The 18,456-nt window shown below is 42.4% G+C and overlaps 1 protein-coding gene across 1 annotated transcript in view; it reads left to right on the top strand.

Annotated features, from left to right (window-relative positions):
• The window catches only part of LOC103915661 (lipid phosphate phosphatase-related protein type 1), a 74,725-nt gene that overhangs the window by 36,603 nt on the left and 19,666 nt on the right, over positions 1-18,456 (top strand). The window contains 2 exon segments of the mRNA XM_009322536.1: positions 2,620-2,808; positions 15,577-15,709. Coding sequence (XP_009320811.1) covers positions 2,620-2,808; positions 15,577-15,709 — 322 coding nt within the window.

Genomic DNA, 18,456 nt, shown 5'->3' with positions numbered 1-18,456 from the left:
TCTTCCGATTCTCTCCCCCATCCCACTGGGGTTGGGGGGGAGTGAGCGAGCGGCTGCGTGGTGCTCAGTTGCCAACTGAGGTTAAACCACAACAGTTTGTTTATAGGGAATCCCACTAACTAGGATGCTGCAAAGTTCTCTGGGGAATACACAAATAGCAGGATGTTGCTTTACGTTTGTTAAAAAAAAATTCCTTTTGGGCAGGTATGAGGTCTTGAAAGTGTCGGGATAAACAATGAAAGTTGAAAAAAGTAAGTACTTTTTCAGCTGCACATTTAAGAAACTGAATACTCTAGCAGTTCTATCTAAAGCTATTATATGATCCAGATAAAATTATGTGAGAGAATACATGTGTTCACACACCTTTAGAGGTAGATACTGCATAGAAAAAAGTACACAGACTAAATCTTTTGAGTTTCCAGCCAGTTCCAGCTGTCTCCAATGGACACCGCAGGACATAGGAAAAGTGCAAGCAGGAAGGAGCGGCAGAAAGCATCTGCCTGTTACTGACCGTACGTGGTTAGCATATCTGCAATTCATTGTGGGGTAGTAGATTTCAAAGTTCTGGATCTTAAAGTTACTGAATCATCAGAAGGAAGCCAAAATCTTGAGAAAACAAATGCTTGATTAACATTTTACGTTGATGTATTACATTCATACTGTAAATCAGGGTGGGAGAAAGAGAGAATATGCATCTTTTGAGGAAATAATTATGTTGATTCCTACTTGCTTGAGCTTCTAAAAAGGGGTTATGTGCTTTGTCTATATAAATTTCCCTTGGTACCATAATTCTGTAATCAGCAGAAGTTGATGTTTGAATCCATAAAGCTAATTGGTTGAGCTAAAAACATTAAACAATCCAGGCTGTATTTTCCAGGGGTGGAGTTAATCTGTGGCTACAAAATGATATTGTTAATTTTGAAGGTAAAAAATGGGGGAGGGTGCAGAATCTCTCAACTTTGGCTTCGCTTTGCCCTGCTTAAGTCTATCTTACAGGTTGCTCAGGGAGGCTATGGAGTCTCCCACCTTGGAGTTACTCAAAAGCCGCCTGGACATGGTCCTGGGCAACTGGCTGAAGGTGTCCCTGCTTGAGCAGGGGGGGGTGGACCAGGTGACCTTCAGAGGTCCCTTTCCAACCTCAACCACTCTGTGGTTCTGTAATATTCTGCTTTCATCAGTGATTTCTCTGATTTCATGTTTTTTTCTAATTTTTGTCCAACACTCACTTAAATATACAATGACTTTAGTGGTTGTCTTTTGTGTCAGAGCCTATGTGCAAGGTTAGGCCAGAGGAATGCATGGATAGCTTGTAAGTGTATCTTTGAGATGGATTTGCCAAAATTTTTTTTTAAAGGTCTATTCTTACAATAATCTCACAGCAACACAGTTGTGATGCAAAAGTCTTGGAGGCAAAATACTGAAAACAAGCCACTTTGGAGTTTGTTATTTCACTTTCTGCATTATTATTATTTTCTATGGTGTGGCAAGATAACATATATGTGACAACTCTTGTAATAGTGGCAAGAGGCACTAGGCTCTATAAAGAGGATTCTGAATCAGATCCTGTAACTGTTGTAATTCCCAAATCAATATTGCTATTTTTGTAAGTTATAAGGATTGTGACGGGAGATTTCCTTTGCCGTCTGGCAGAGAGGGAACAAGAATGATGAATTAGTGTATCTGCTTAATTTCACGAGGTGAGATTAGTGACAACCGTTGTGAGATCATTTTGAGATGTGTTGTTGAAGCAGTGTGGGAAGCTGACACAGACATTGACAATAGCTCATGCGCAGTAACTGTGGATATATACAAAAATTTCAATAGCTGAGGTTTTTCAAGCAGCCCATTGAGCCAGCAATAAAATACCAAAAAAAGAGACAAGAAAGGCTCCTTGCAGTTTATATGTATAAAGATGAAGATCCAGGCTCAAGCCATAGTCTTTTTCAAAAGCAGTTGTGATGGAGCGGGGAGGCCAGGCAGTGCACAGTTAGCCCCAAGCGGTTGTTCGGGGAGTCCGGATTTCTTGAGTAGACTTCTAAAGCTTCACTCATAAGCAGCGGCTCCAAGGAAACGTGAGTGGCAGGAGGCAGATCTCCCTCTGGATGAAAATTCATCTGGGACACAGAGGGCTCTTCTGGATTAGCGCAGGGTGTACATTCCCCAGCATGGGTTTACAGCTGCAGCGGGGAAGCATTTTAGCTCTAGCTTCCTTTATCCTTTGTGATAATCCTTTCCAGCTCCCTACTGCTGTGCACAGGTTTTAGCTTGTCACTACTGTTGGCTCCTGCAGCACTGCCCCTCGTCCTGCTAGCTTTCATTGATCGTTGCTGCCGTTGACACTCACATGCCCTTTGATAAAGTAGCCGTCAAAGCTCCCGTCCCTCTACAAGCCCTGTTCCAGACCCACTCCTATCTGAGATGTTCATTAGTGTCGTTTGCCAAAAAAGGTTTATGTAACAGATGTTGCAAAGCGGACGCGCAGAAACACGCACACTCACACACCAGTATTGCAAGGGCTGTAAAGGGAGGATGGTCTGCAGGACCAGAGTAGCTCGAAGGCACAGCTGCATCTGTTAAAAAGGCAACTAACATCTCTGTGTGACCATGCTCTATTTTCAGCTTGTCATCATGGCTGGGACTGTTCTGCTCGCCTACTACTTCGAGTGCACCGATACTTTTCAGGTGCATATCCAAGGTTTCTTCTGTCAGGATGGCAATTTGATGAAACCATACCCTGGAACAGAGGATGAGAGCTTCATTTCACCTCTTGTGCTCTACTGTGTGCTGGCTTCAACTCCGACAGCTATTGTAAGTATAAGAAATTATTTGAATTCTCCACGACTGCTCCATAAATAATAGCAATAGTCCTGTAATATCTTTGTCCCCTCTGCTCTCTTTTCAGCTGTAATTGATTTACACTTAGCCAGGCCTCTGTTTTGCCTTAGCCTAATATGATTTTCATCAGTTATCTCCAGAAGTAATTATTCTGAGGTAATCACAATGCAAGACTGAGGGGTAGAGGTTGTTAAACCTTTTACAATAGCTTGCTCACTTCAGTGATTAGTTGTGAATTGCCTGGGCTTGAGAGAGGCTCTAATGCAAAGGTGATGTATTACTGGAAATAAGAAAACAGGATAAAGCTGAAGTAAAACCTGGGTCAGACATGCAGTAGATCCAGGATTATTTGCTGCTATATTAAAAGGACTGTTGAAGGGCTTTGAAAGGCTTAGATGAGCAGAAAGATGCTCAATACAGAGAAAAGTATGAATGCTATTTCCTTTTCATTTACAATCTCTTTATTTTTGGCAGTCACATCCACTTAACTTTTTTTTACCTGATGTTTTTTACTATCCAACCAGTAAAGCTGCAACATAGCTGTTCCGAGCAGATGAAAATATTCAATTAGCTGAGTACATACAATTCCAAAGAGATGATTGCAGTCACTGATTAGCAAAACTTTGGCCCTTCTCCATTTTCTGTGCAGAAAGTTGCAAATTTCACAAATGCTTTGCTGCATTTGTAATTACATAGATAAATTCCTATCAGACTGTGTGTTTATGTACTTTGTTGTTTATTTCTTTCTCTTTATTTCTTTATCTTTAATATTTCTTTCTTATATTAACTTTGCTTTGCATCCCTTTCGAAAGTTGATTAAAGCTGTGCATGATGTATTTACTTGTGAAAGGTGAATGCTGCACCATAGTCCATTTTAAGTTTTGGTCTGCAGTAATTTTAATGCATGAAACAGTGTAACACAGAACATGATAAGAAATGTGAAAGAGATCTGCAGAAGAGGCTATAGTTTTTGGTACAGGACACTTTCTGAAAATGTGTAGGGATTTTGAATTGGATTATATCATGAGTTCATGAAAATCCTCTGCAGTAATAGTATTACTTTCTGTATTGAAACTCAGTTGAATGTTAAGACTTTCATTTTACTTTGTGCTGCAGTGATAGATGATTTGCAAATGAAAAAAAAAATACATTTGTCCAACTTCCCCCACATAAACATAGTGCCATTGTTCAGGGAAGTAACTTCCACAGGCAGTGTTTGTAAGGGGAGATTAAGTGTCACTACTATGCCTTGATGCCATAACCACGAAATTAGTGGGAGGTTTGTCCCTTGGTTCAGCAATAAGGCATTGGGTGGGCAAGTGGTAGTAAGAATGTTGCTCTTTATTTGGATCTTCTGTTTAAATCCTTGCTCTGGCAAAGTTTGCTGCAGACCTTTCAGGTTTTGCTCCACTGGATCAGCATTTTCTTTCTTTTCAGTGGCCCAAGAATTTTTTCCTAGTTACTCTTACTTATGAAAAGCTGAATTGGGGTCTTCTTCAGGAGATGAACAATGCTGTTTTTGCATTTTCCATAGCCCATATTAAAGACAAGGAATGAAAGACTGTAGTGAATGTCAAATAAAGTTTTTGGGTGCAAAGACCTTCATTTCAGTGCTGTGTGGAGCTGGTGTGACTATCTGATACAATGCAAGCTGTGCAGAGACGCTAGCCTGGGTCCAGAAGTACAGTAATCACCCTAGATGATTGGATCCAGTGCTGGATATAAGCTAGTAAGCTCTGCTTCTTGGGTTATGCTATGCCGTTACACTGGCAATACTGCTCCATCTAGAGAAGATGTGGTCAGGGACAGCACAGGGCTCTCTGCACCATGCTTCATTGTGATCTCTGTGTACAACCTCAAGGAGACAATACATCAAACTTTCGTGGGAAAACATTTTTCTTTCCATTTTTAATGGAGTATGTATTAATACACTATTTAATACATTATTTGCATAATTTGTATTGTGTTGTATTATTAATACGTTATTTAATTATTTAATGTATTAGTATTGGACTAATCTTCAACTAGGGCATATGTCAGAGGGATCTTCTTCTGTCCTCCTGACTGGTGCTCAGCACAATGTTTTTATATGAGTAACTTCACTTTATTTCTCATTGCCATCTTTTTCTGAGAGACTTTACACTCCTTGCAGGCTAATTTCAGACTTCTGCTTCAGCTAGTAGCTGACTCTGCAGGCTGAGTTTTGGCAACAGACCAAACTGACCATTAACAGAAAGCTAGTAAAGGAGACAGAAAGTGAGCTCAGAGTCTCCCTAAAAACTGTCCTTGCATTGCACTGCTGGTCAGACCACTAAAGAGTGCGAGCATCAGCTGTCACCTGGTACCCGAATGGGTGCTGCCTGCCATTCAGACCATCACAGTCTGGGAAGAGATGTTTGATCCAGTTGAATCTCCCAGGGATTTCAGTGAAAGGAGCAAGTGCAGCCATTTCTATTTATACTGTGATGATTGTATTCTCTCTCTCTCAAAAAAAAACCCCAAACAAACCAAACCACAAACAAAAGAACCCACACAGCTGGGCTTCATGGGAGGGAGCTTTGCCTGCATTCACTGTGCGTTAAGTTGTAGCTTCACTCTCTACACTTTGCTCTCAGGAATAATCACTGACATCCTGCAGCTCCACTGTGAAGAAATTACTTAAGTCAAAGGTAGTGCCAGTCCCCCCTTACAATTACTTTTTTCTTCTCTGCAAGACACTTGTTGCTTCACTTTCTGACAACAAATTGGTTGCTTTGGCTAAGAGGATTTACAGCAGCAAATCTGATCTCTCTGTGTTGCTTGCATATTGCCACTGTCCTGACACCTCATGGCATGAGCCAAGTGATTATTGTTAGAAGGGGTGGAACCCAGCAACAACGAGGGAGCACTCATGGTACTCGTTAACAGTGTTTCTGGAGCTATGGAAAATAGTCTAGGAGTCCGTACAAGCTCCCTCATCTGAGACACAAGCAGTGTTTAAGTGCAGTCCTCTGTGCACAGGTCTGGAGACGACTCAAAGCCCTGATTTCAGCATAGCTCTGAGGTGTTCTAATGCTCGCAAGCCAAAAGGGAGCATCTTTGTAAATTTAATGGAATATCTTTGTGTCTCAGTCATTTGGCTATGACAGTGGCCATGGGGAAAACAAATGCATGTGTTTTATTTCTTCCCTGACAGCGCTTCTCAGAAGTGCTGTTGTGGGTTGGTAGCACTTTCCCTGCACTTTTAGTGGAAAAAATAGATGAGACCAGCCTTTTTTTCAGTGGTTTTATTTGTTGTTCTTGAAACATGTGATGCCGCTGACTCCATTTAACCATTTTTCTGTTACACTGGGTAGTTAATCATCATAAATCAGAATTACAAAAGTCTTTTAATGCTCCTACTGATAACCTCTTAGTCTCTGGTAACAGGAGTTTCTTGCAAGGGAAGATGCCTGAATCTCATGACAACACTGTTAAATAAATGAAAATCATGTATGCCTGCCTCCGTTCTGTGAAATGCATTTTTCTCCCAAATGTTCCACTGAGGATAGGTCAAAGGCTTTCATCTGCCTTATTAATTTTTAATTTTCTGAGTGTGGTGGTATTAGCATCTTTGCAGCAAAGTAGTAGGATATGGTGAATTTAGTAATAAATTGCAGCTACCTAAGGAAAAATCTGTTTTTCTTTGTAAAGAAAAAACTGGCCATTTTATTTCAGATTTAGTGATTTATCCCCTGAAACATAGATCTTCAGACTCAAGTAGTAAATTTTGCTGTCAGCACTGGTAGAAAAGGGGGATTCCTGGAATCCTGTCTGTTTTGGATTGAACTTGGAATTATCTGTAGGTTCTGGTGCCACAGAGAGCTTCCTAAGATATGTATGGTTTCATCTTCATCTCATGCCAGCTGTTTTTAATGCCCTTTTTTTTCTTCTCAGAGACTTTCCCCTTCTTGCAGGCTGATTTCAGTTGTACTGACATTGTTGGCGGTTGGTTATTGAACTGCTAAATTTCCAGTGTTCCTGTTGTCATACTGAGATGGGTATAGGAATGCTTTCAGCCTGTCTCACAGTAAAGTAGAAGCTATGGTTAAATCATTTTAATTTTTGCAGACAGGAATGTACCATCCTTGACAGTCATGGCAAGCACTTGGGTACTGTACCTACCAGCCAGTCTCTGGGGCCAGGGAAGGGGAGTGAGAAGGAGGAGATTTGTCTCTGTGACCTTGTGAGAATAGCACAGAACTTCCGTCTTTGCCTCCACCGTATTTCAAAGGATCAAAAGTTTCCAACTTTCCAAAAACTGCTTTTGTCTTGGGCTTCAGGTGGCCTACAGCAACATGTCTGCACATTTCGATAGCTGACCTCTGCGTTACAGAGCTTTAGACAGACAGCCCGTCATTTTGGTGGTTATAGGTACTCCAGGAAGGGTGAAATTAGCCAGAGAACAACTGTATTTTTTTTTTCAGAGATGGAGGTCTTAGAATGCAACCTTCTTCTGGAGGTAAATGTAGTGTAGGTATTTGTCCTGTTTTCGGCTGGTTTTCCAGTGATAGGGAATGTAAAAATTTAGAGCAGCTTGAAAGTTTAAGCACCGGAGCTTGAGTTCCATGATCACAGGTCTGGTGAATTTAAAAGTGACCTGTCCCACAGCCGAGTGTTATGCAGAGCCTGGGAGAAAGTGTAATATTTCAACGCACTGTCAATTCCAAAATACTGGGGGGGAGAATTAACAATTCTTTTAATTTTTGCCAGTTTGACAACTTTATGAAAACAATGCTTAAAGTGGAACAAGTTGCTTTGCACAAACATAAAATTTTTAAACCATTTCCTTAAAAATATTCTGGTATGACTCCACCACATTCATTAGTGTCCTTCAAGACGAGCTTTCCCCATTATGAGATTACTGCAAATCAGCCAATTCCCCAGCTGGTACTAAACAATCCTTCCAGAGTTCAGAGCTGCTGCCTGCACTGCTCCATACACTGTGATTTGTCTGCCCACCCGAGAGAAGCAGAGAGGCTTAGGAACAGAGCCAGCTCACTGAAATGAACGCTGAACAGCAGCAGAAAGCTTCAAGGGCACTGTTCTTTGTTCCCTTAAAGTAGAATAGAAAGTGCCACTACTGTTTTCACGCAATCTTCAGTTTCTTTCCTTCCATTTCCAGGGAGGAAGTGGCAGCCTACATCTAATTGTTAACTGGCCAGTGCTATTAATTTGTGCAAAGGAGTATTTGTTTTCAGATAACGTTGGAAACAATCAAACCGAACTGGTCTGATTATTAATTAGAAGATGAATTACAGTGTTGATCAAAGTTATCTGAAGCAGGAGGAAACTGCTCAAACTTCTCCCTACAATTTGCACTTACCTCCCAAGCTTCAGAAACATCATTCTTTTAGACGGTTTTCCTGTTCTCTCTGCCACCTTGCTTCCTTGGCTTTGGCTTAGTACAGCCATGTTATTACAGTGATTTATTTCTAGAAGGGAAGCCAGGGAACTTCGGCCTGTGCTGGCTGATTCCCCTGCGGCTGCTCAGCAGCAGATGCCGGGAAAACCAAGAGTGGCTAATGCAGCTCGGAGCTCTGTAACAGTAGCTTCTTCCCAGCTTTTTCAGGCAGAAATCCCTAGGCTCTGCTGGTGACAGTGCTGCCAGGAAGCACAGCCTCCTGTGCTACAGTCTCCTACCCGCCACACTTCACCCCTGTGCCGGCACGGCAAGCTGGGCAGCAGTGGGGAGGAGAGGTCAGCGTCAATGCCTGGAGTGTCCCTCACTCCTCGTTAAGGAAGGATACGTCCCTTTTCCAAGGAGGTGTACCACACATGGCGCTTGCGTGGTCCTGGCTTTCAGGGCTGGCCTCCGTTTCAACTCGGTCCCCGAGCAGGGGGATCTCCACCCAAGGGCATTTGGCTACACCTTCCTTTTATTGTCGGGAAACAGCGCTGGGGTTGCTCACAGGGCGAGGCAGAGCCCTGCTGCTTGTCAGGTGTCCTCTGCGCGTGGTGGCTTGTCTCCCTCTTTTAGAGGTTTGCTAGGGACCCAGCTTGTGAAGTGGTGAATGACAAGCCGGGATACGTAGGAGCGGGGCAAAGGTGTGCCCATGACTCTGTGTAAATGTTTCTATTCTGGTATTTACACACCATTCTGGAAAATAAATACACCTTGTTTGTTTGGTGTAACACTTTCAGACGCTTCTACTGCCAGTGTCTCCAGGACTTCGTAATGGTGCCGGTCACATGCCAGTTTCTGAGGAACAATGCAGAGCTGTGGGAAATTTCTTTTCTTGATTAGAACTTCGGTATAATTATTTTAGACAGTTTTACCACAGTAAATTGGTTTTGTGAGCACAATGATAAGGGAATTGTGGATTTTGGCCCTTTTGACTTGGAATAAAAGAAACCAATTCTTTTTTTCTGGAAAATAACTTTTAACTGTTCTTTGCTGTTGTTTTCATTGAACAACAACAAAAAAACCCTGAAACAAAACAAAAAAACCCCACCAGAATGAGATAATAAGTAAAGGAATGCAGATGAAGGTTTTGTCCTCAGAAGATTATGGGTGAGCTGGATCTGCAATGTTCAGCTGAAGACATTGCTTCATTTCCTCTTGTAGTTATGCAAAATACAGCATTGATTCCTGTGGGCTAGAGAAGATCTGTGAAGGTGATGGCAAAGATGAGAGAGTGTCTGAGAAAACTCTCAGCTGATCCCTACTCCTCATGACCAGCGATGGTACTGATGCTATCAGGACAAACCTCTGCCCTCCCAGGCAGGCTTGGGTCAGGGTCCTGGCTGCAGATCACAGCAGAAATACTGTGTCCTGGAGAGGGTGTCAAGGCAGACATCAGTGACCGCTTGCCTCCTAAGGTGTCTTTTCTCAATATGAATGTTGCTTAGTGTTTGCCACCCGGTTTCACTATGGAGTCTCAGCAGTGCAGTTGTCAATATTTGGCACTGTAGGTAGCAGGTAGAATGGCAGATCAATAACCCTCAGGGCCTAAGGCTAACTGCGAGGGAGACGTAAGGAATTAAGGAACTAACACCACTAAGTGAAAGTCAATATGAGCCATGTTCTTAGTGGGGACTGTAGGGTAGATGGAGACAGACTGTTCAAAGCACAAGAGACAACCCTGCAATGAACACAACCTGCAAGAAAAGAAACTGATTAAATATTAGGAAAAATCTTTTTACAATGACAGTAGTCAAACACTGAAGCAGTGCCCCCCTCGAGGCTGTGGGATCTCCGTTCTTGAAGACATTTGTAACACAACTGCTCAAGGCTGCGGTCTGTGCTGGCCCTGCTTTGAGTAGGGCTTGGACTGGAGGCCTCTGGGTCCCCTTCCCAGCTAAATCACTGTGTGATTCTGTGCCTCTGCATTCTGTAGTGCTAGTGAAAATCTTCTGCTATTTAACTAATGACAGGTCAATGGAGCCATGAGCTCCCGTGTAGGGCCTGAAGAGGCAGCTGTGATAATGCAGTCCTCAGATACACCGTGATGCAAAAGGACAGAATTGCTTTTGGCCCAATGCAAGCCAGTGCTGATGAAACACCTGCTGGAGCACTTTGCAAAGGTCACTTTTTGGTGGACAGGCCTGCTTTTCCCAGGGAGAGCTGTGTGGAGTCATTCTGAAACTGGCTGATTGGGGTTGAGCCCCATAACTTTCATCTGCTTATATTCTCCATTTTTGCGTGCTCTGCACATAGCTTGTCTCACAGCCAGTGCCTTCCTTGAATCTGCTCCTCCCCTTGGATGCTATTTGAATGCTTCAGACTTGATTAATTGAGTTCTTTCTATTTGTGACATTAAAAATGCAGCCACACACATTCTTACAGAGGATTCAGGAATGTCACACAGCTTGCTGAAACCTACTCAGAAAGGAGAGTGATGATGTCCCAAGACCCAGGTTCGGTTTTGTTTGCTGCCAGAGATTTTTGTGTGTAATAGGATGTCCCTGGATGCGGTTTCCATGTATAAGTGGTGTTAACAAGGATTGACTGTGTCACAAGAATGCTGTTAGAGTAAACAAGTTGAAAGATTTAAAAACTCCCAGAAATCAGAATAATGTAAACTTTATACATAGAAAAGACAGACAGCTGCACTTCACGTAATTCTTCCTAATATGGGATCTCCATCTTCTTGCTGTGATCGGAAATGCCATCAGTTGTACTTTTTCATGGGAAGCAGGAGAAGGGTGTTGTTTCACAGGGAGACTTCAGGCAGTCCCAGGCTGTGGGCACAACTGTGCTACAGCCTACTGTCCTGTAACTGTCCTACATCTCTTCCGTGCACCCTGGCTGACGCTCCTCCTTCTTTATCTGTGTGGAATTGCAGCTGAAATGAAAACTGGCTGTGGCAACTTGTGTTCGCTGAACACGTGAAAAATAGAAAAATAGTGTGTTTTCCTATTTGTCGCCGCTGAGTCAGTGAATGAGAGGCAGGAGGGCTTTTGAGATGCAGCTTCTGCCAGCAGCAATGTGGGACTGCATGGAGCAGTCAGGACAGACCCCATCGGAGAAGAGGGGTGAGCAGTTTGACTAAGTTGCAGTGAATCTGTAGTGAGTTTTCAAAGGGAGGCAGGGAAAAAAGGAGGCAAGATTGGGGCAGTGTGACTGGTGATGAGCCAGTTTGTGCATAGGAGGAACCCGATTGTGGCGCTCCGCATGCACAGGGGTTTGGAGAAACATGACTAAGGAGGAAGATTTTGGCTGCTGGCGTGGTAGGGGAGTGAAGCAGGGGTGTGTTCTTCAGCTTTGCTAGAGGATTTGAATTGAGGTACAAGGCTAATGCCCTGAATGAGAGAAACTAGTAAAAGGAACAACGTCTTAAAGCTGGGCCCATCCTTGGCTGTCAGCACCATCAATAATTACTTTTCTGAATTGAATATAACTCTCCAAGGCTGCTCTCCACCCTCATCCCACTGCACAGTTTCTGCAGGAGTGCTGCTCCAGGATGCCACTCTTCTGCAACCTCATCTGGGTTGTAACCCAGATTAATTCCTGGACTGTTTATCTTAGTTTATCCTTACAGAAAAAGCTCTTCTTGATGTTTACACCAATCTATTTTTAGAATGCAGTTGTGCAAAGAGTCATTTGGCAAGGAGACTGTGAGCTTATCAGAAAGTGTTACAGGAAAAAAAATTAAAAGATAAAGATTCTATGTCTCTTTAAAAGCAAGTTACATTGTCTTGTTGATCAAATTGATAATTTAATTGACAAACTGTTGGTAATCTGTACAGGAGTGCAGGGAGTATTGGGTGCTCATGTTGTGCTGAGAACTTGAAAGGGGAAGATGTGGTATTTCACTGTCTGAAAATGTCAGTTCATAGGTTGAAGGACTATCATTTCCAAATCTGCCATGGGCAAAAGGCTGTTGAAGAGGAAGATGGGACAGATCATTTTATCCGTCTCTTTGCTCAGGAGGAGCCAGGAAATAAGTAAAGCATGTGCAGCATATGTTTTTGAGTGCTGAATGTTGAGGAGCAAGTATTTGGTGACATTGCCAGTAATGGGAAGGCAGGACAAATTGAAGACATTTTCTCATTGGACAGGTTGAAGTCAGCAGAGGAAAAATGACATACCTGGGCTTTGGGCCATCATCGTAGTATTTTTACCTAATAGTAATATGAAAAGGAATGTGAGCAAGAGTGCCCAAGCAATATAACCTCAGTGTAGTTGAGCTGCTATTGCATTCAGGAAATCAAGAACAAAATCATATCCAGTGGCACTACCTTTGCTTCCCTATTGCCTACATCACCTCAGACTGCAGATCACCAGTCCCCAACCTCCAGTGCAATTTTCTTGCCATTTCTACTAACTAATTAAGCCAGTATAATACAACAGTTCATTAACCTTGTTTTGTTTTCCCAAACGGAAATAAGTAGTTTGCTTGCTGTTTTCTTTTTCCACCCATATCTGTATATCTATATTTAGATTTCAGATTTAGAACTGAATTGTACTAATTCCTGGTGTGCTGATTCTGTTCTGGCAGAAGCTAAGGTACTTAACAGTGTCAGTGGTTGATTTTGGGAGGCCAGCTGGACAACTTGGCTGGATGCGGATCCTGCTCATGCAGAATCATCAGGTTTTAAATCATGAGAATCAGCGGAGTTACTTGACTTCAGAAATGCCTGGAGAAAAAAAAGATCAGTTCTATGAGGAGCTATTCAGGCCACATTCAGACCACAGCTAGATCAGCTACCAGAACTAGGTGCCCAAGGCCCCCACTGAGTTTTTAGAGAACAGCAAGGCTCGCTTTCTAGAGCCCACCTTAAACATACAACGAAACAAAATCCTCAAATTCAGGCAACTAAATTCAGTGCCGGAGATGGCACCGCAAGAATAGTCCAGTTATGTTGAATCATCTTGTATCACCTCACAAATACAGCATTATTACTATACACCTAAACTCTGTATTAAACCAAAGGCACTCTTCACTTAAAAAAACACATTTTGATCTGTTATACTATAGGAAATCTGGGATAACTCTGCTTAAATCAGTGGCATGGAATTGAACAGATTTATAGCCTGGCAAAATTTACTCCTAAATCTAAGTGGAACTAATCTATCCACACGGGAGTTGCTAGGATTATGCCAGGCAGCCAAATTTATAGAAATAAAGATGGGAATTGAAGCAGGAAAATATTCAGTTAACTCCTGATGCAAAGGAACTTTAAAAATGGATGTCTTGTTAAAGGAGGACTATTAATATGTTTTATACCTAAGTCTCTCTTATTTGAAAAGTTTGGGGTTTTTAAAGTCCAGTAACCCATGTCTTCACAGAACAGAATTTCCTCAGGGTGTGAATTGTCTCTCAATGTGTCTGTACAGCCCCAGGCGGACAGAGAGCCAAAGCATTAATTCAAACTTCTGAACATTATCATAATTCAGATAATAAATGGTTTGAAACAGAGTGTCACTCTTAAACTGCTTTAGTGCAGATGGTGTTTTTCTTAATTCTCAGCCCTGTAGTTAGTAAGCTGAGCTTATTAAACTGCTTGCCAATTCTGTTAAGAGCAGACGGAGTGAAACGGGATAAAGGCAATATTTCGGTGCAGCTCCCATGCATCGGCTCCCACCCCCACATGCCATTATCAACATACATTTTACAACTCCACATTTCTCAACATCAGGGGTTAGAATTATAAAGAGGTTGAGCACACTCGGCTTGAATGTCAATAATAAGGATGCTCATATGGCTTAATAAGGATAAATTGTTGCCCTTGAAACAACGTACCATTCCAGCAGTCAAAGTGAACTAAGACTAGTTCCTTGACATGTATACTAACTCTGGGTGTCTGTGTGCATGTGTGTGTGTGCACACGCTTTTGTTACGCATTTCTCTGACCGTTCCCTAGCACTATGGGTTCCTCTTGTGTGTCTTACAATAATGTATTGAATTAATTCTTTTGAGTGCTCCCCTTTTAAAAGCTCATTTCTTCCACTTCAGACTGGCCTTTTTTTTTTTTCCCTGAAGACTTTCATTACAAACTCTGTCTTTCTTAAAAGCTCCCAGTTTCCTCTTCTGAAGCCTGCTGACAAAACGTGCTAGGTGGGGTTTTCAGAAGTGCCCACTGTGAGTGGACCGTCGCTGCCTCTAAAGCCTGTGATCAAATTCTGTCCAGCTTTAGCTAGGGCAGATAGACCTCTGTGCAACAGACTTGAATTAATTCTGAGTGCTTAGGAAATACTGATCCTAATCCTATAGGAAGCAGTTATCATTTTTATAGAAGGCATGAATATTCTGATCAGAAAAAAAAAATAATAATAGTAATACATAAGCACAGCTAACATAAAGATCAGTGGATCTCCGGAGACTTCATTTTTGATGTTTTAATAAATAAAACAGGACATTTAGTAAATAAAACAGGCCAGAAGTCATCCTCTGGCCCACAGACTAGCTGGCATGTGAAAACTGTGGCCAAATGGCTACACTCCTCCTGCGTAAAAAGCAGTGGCTGCAGGCAGCTTTCCTCGTGGGACTTGTCCCAGGCATTTTCTGACAGACTGTTGGCACCAGGCCAGGCTGTGGCAGGGACCATGCTAGCAATGTAACAGTATGGGTGATTGGCCGTGCTGGACACATACCCTGGAACTTTTTACTTTATTAGTACAAATATGATGTATTTGTCCAGAATGTTCACTGACCTCCCCAGAAGTTTTGTGACTTCAGATCAATTTCCATTGCAGGGATGTCCTTCATCTACATTTCTTTTCACAGTTGGCAGGAACTGTGTAACCTATCTGGCAGACTTAGACGAATATAAGTTTGAGAAGGTGTAGAGGCTGCAGGAAGCATCCAATATTGCTGGGGCTTGCTGGTAAAATGTTGGGGTGGAAGTCTGCAGTGTTACTTTCTACTTCCCCGGATGTCTAGAAGCCTTCCATCCATGAAGTCTATACTGTCAGTAAATTTTAAATGCTAATAGCAGGACATGACAAATTCTGTGCCAATCTCAGTAAAAATGGGAGCTTCTCTGATCCACAGTATTCATTAAAGCTCTGTTTGCCCCTGTATCCCAGGAGTTAGTATAAGAAGGCCTAATATTTGCTGTGTCTTGCCACTGAGTGCAAGAATGAAGGATCCTTTTCTTGGCTGGGAGCTGGATCTATGTCAGTTCATCTCAAATGAGTAAGTGTAGCCACGCTGTGGAAGTGCAATGTCCCAAAGACACGCTGCTGTGCAGCAGTTTCTCTGGGCTGGAACCAGACACCCATGTTTTAATGTTTGCTCATGTCATTTTTAACCTTCCATTTCTTTCTCCTGGCAGATTTTTATTGGTGAGATATCCATGTATTTCATAAAGTCAACCCGAGAAACCCTAATTATTCAAGAGAAAACTATTTTGACTGGAGAGTGCTGTTACCTGAACCCACTGCTTCGAAGAATAATACGTTTTATAGGTAAGCGTCCTGAGCTTTGCAATCTTAATCCCTGTTTGCACCACAACAGAATGAAACATCCTAATAACCTAAACCACAAAATTAATTAAGCTGTGAAATCTTTTCAGGCATCTTCCACCTTAGAGGGATAGTCCCTCTCGGGATTGGCAAGGTAACATTCAAAATCTGCTGTATCATGCTGTATGGAGCTGGTTTATATCCTATTCTGCTGAGCTTAATGCTTCTTCTGGACCCTTGAAGAAAGGTTATGCCAATCAAATCCTTGTATGAATAATTCCATCATTGCTATTCTGTGTAAGCTACCCATTTTACTTACAAATTGGTCCTCACCAGCCCATCTCTTTGGCATTTTTCTTTTCAGCTCTAATTTTAACATCCATAGCTCTGCCACATAATGTTCAGCTGAGCGCAATGTAAAAAAGCCCAGAGCCCACTTCAAAATAACATTCTTATTTTTATTGTATTTGGTTTTTGTTAGAGCTTTCATTGAGTTAATCGCTGAGAAATGAATGAGTAAGTTCTGTCACTAAACCATTTGAAGGTTGCTTTATATGGTGCTTGCAAACCGCTATGCCTTTTTCACACTGTTTAGTGGAAAAAATGCCTATGAGACCTTACTGAGAGGACGGTCCCATGGTTCTTTTGGAGAGGGAAGAGGAACAGCATTGCAGCTTGTGTTTCTGCTGTGGCACTGACAGAGAATCTGGTTGTCCTCTGAAGGCTTCCCAATTCACAGCCATTTAAGGCTGCCCGCACCCCTCGGTGTTTAGAGATAAAGGAGGGCTGGTTGCTCACTTACTTCTTCTTTGTAGCAGCAGAGTACAAAGAGGGTAGCTCTGAACTGCATGTGCAAGGGGCTGTAGCTTCCCTCCTTCTTACTCGTTCATGAGGAGTCCCAAGATCATGCATGGGATGGGATGGCTTGTGTCACTGCTGGCATGGGCCAGTGGTAAATATGGCTCCCCACCGACCAAGAGGGGCTTTGCCCACAGAGCATCTCAGCACCACCCTCCCTGTATACTCTTAGAGGTAAAGCGTCCTTACACACCACATCTTACAGAGAGCTGGCTCTGAATTCACAGTCTGAGTTAAAAGAAGCAATGGGAAAAAAAGCTGAAAATATCTGTATCGCTTCTTCCCTGTCACTGCTGAATTTGTGAGCTTTATCTGGAAGAAAAATGTCTGCTGTGACCGTGGCAAGGGTTGTGTTGCTTCCATGGAGCACAGCCCTGGCTGCAGGCAGGGATACTTGCTCAGAGTGTGGAGTTGAAACTCTTATCCTCTGTTACGGTTTTCATCATCAGTAAATGTATGCTGCAAAGGAGGAAGAGCCATGGTTTTCTTTCTCCCGCTCCGCTCTGTGTGCCTCCTGCTTTATGCATGGAAGTTAGGAAGTGAAATGGTTTTTCACCTTCTGCCACACTGGGGGTGGAGATAAACCATCTGTGGTTCATTACTCAGGCCTGGCCTGTGTGCTGCTGATGAAAACAAAAGACATGGGAACGCAGTTAAAGGTAAAATACCCTTGAACTTCACATAACCTCTAGGATATATTGATGGATAGTAAACTGCCATTAAGAGAGAAGCAGGGTACCGGAGTCCACGGTTCCAGCACATTCGCATGTTGCAAAGTCCTAATCAAATACTCTTGCCTGCGGGGTCAGCACTAAAAGAGCTTAGACCATGGAGGCACTTGCTCTATGCGTTTTCTTGTAGTTAGCTTTATTCTTAAACATTCATGCTATTGTTGTTTTTCTGGTGGAAGAGAACGGGGTAGCGATGATACAGTGGACTCTGAGAGAGTAGTAGGATATGAACCCTGCTAGAGAAATCAATCTTGGCTTTGCAGCTATACTTGTTTTCCTGAGAAAAATGAAGTCAACGTTATTAGAAATGTCTTAAAGCATTTGTCCCTTCTTAAACTACACTGATTGTTTGCTTGTTTTCTTCTGAAACCTTCTCCCTGCCTCTGCAGTAAAATGAGAGAAGTAGAGTTTGTTGAAAAGTGGCTGAAATAATTTATGAAAGGAACTAAAAATAACAGCATGTTTTTCATTGACATTCCACCTGCATTTTGAAAACATGACACAGACTGAGCAGCTGTAGCCTATGCTGGATGATCAGGGAAGTTAGCTCCATACAGCTGCTTACTCCAAAAAGAGTCTACCTGGATGCTTGGCTCTGGAGAGACTAATAATTTAGGTTGCTCACACGTGGATTTCCTTCTGTGTGTCTTCTCATGCTAAACTTGAGGGCCATAAGTTACAGAGCTCATTAAGTAGGTTGCCTTCCAAGATACCCTAGCAAGCAGCCTGGCTTGTTGCAAAGAAGTTTGCTGCCAATTTAGTCTTGGTACAAATTCACTGGAATATCCATATATGATGATTTCTTTTGGCGCGTATGTGTGAGCCTTAGGTGAGTCTTAGGTGAGTACCTGCAAAAAGTAGTAATTGAACTTCTTGGAATATTGCCTTATAAGTCATTACAGTTGGTATTACTCAAAAGGATGAGAAAAATTCTTCAATGTGTCTGGGTGCTCAGGAAAAATGAACACTACTTCCTGACCCTGCAAGGCACATCATGGAGAGCTTTTGAGAGTCGCTATTCCCAAATCTTAGAAAGGCAAAGAGGCTTTTTCTCCCTCCCTGGCTCTGTAACTACAGTTGCTGGGAAGAGATGGGGTTTTAAGAACAGTAGCCTAAATGTGCTTTCCACAAAACAAGCAGAAAGTTATAGATACTTCACTG

This window comes from Pygoscelis adeliae, unplaced genomic scaffold (assembly GCF_000699105.1).
Source record: "Pygoscelis adeliae isolate BGI_AS28 unplaced genomic scaffold, ASM69910v1 Scaffold64, whole genome shotgun sequence".
NCBI classification, from domain to species: Eukaryota; Metazoa; Chordata; class Aves; order Sphenisciformes; family Spheniscidae; genus Pygoscelis; species Pygoscelis adeliae.
This window is presented reverse-complemented; position numbering and strand designations above follow the sequence as displayed.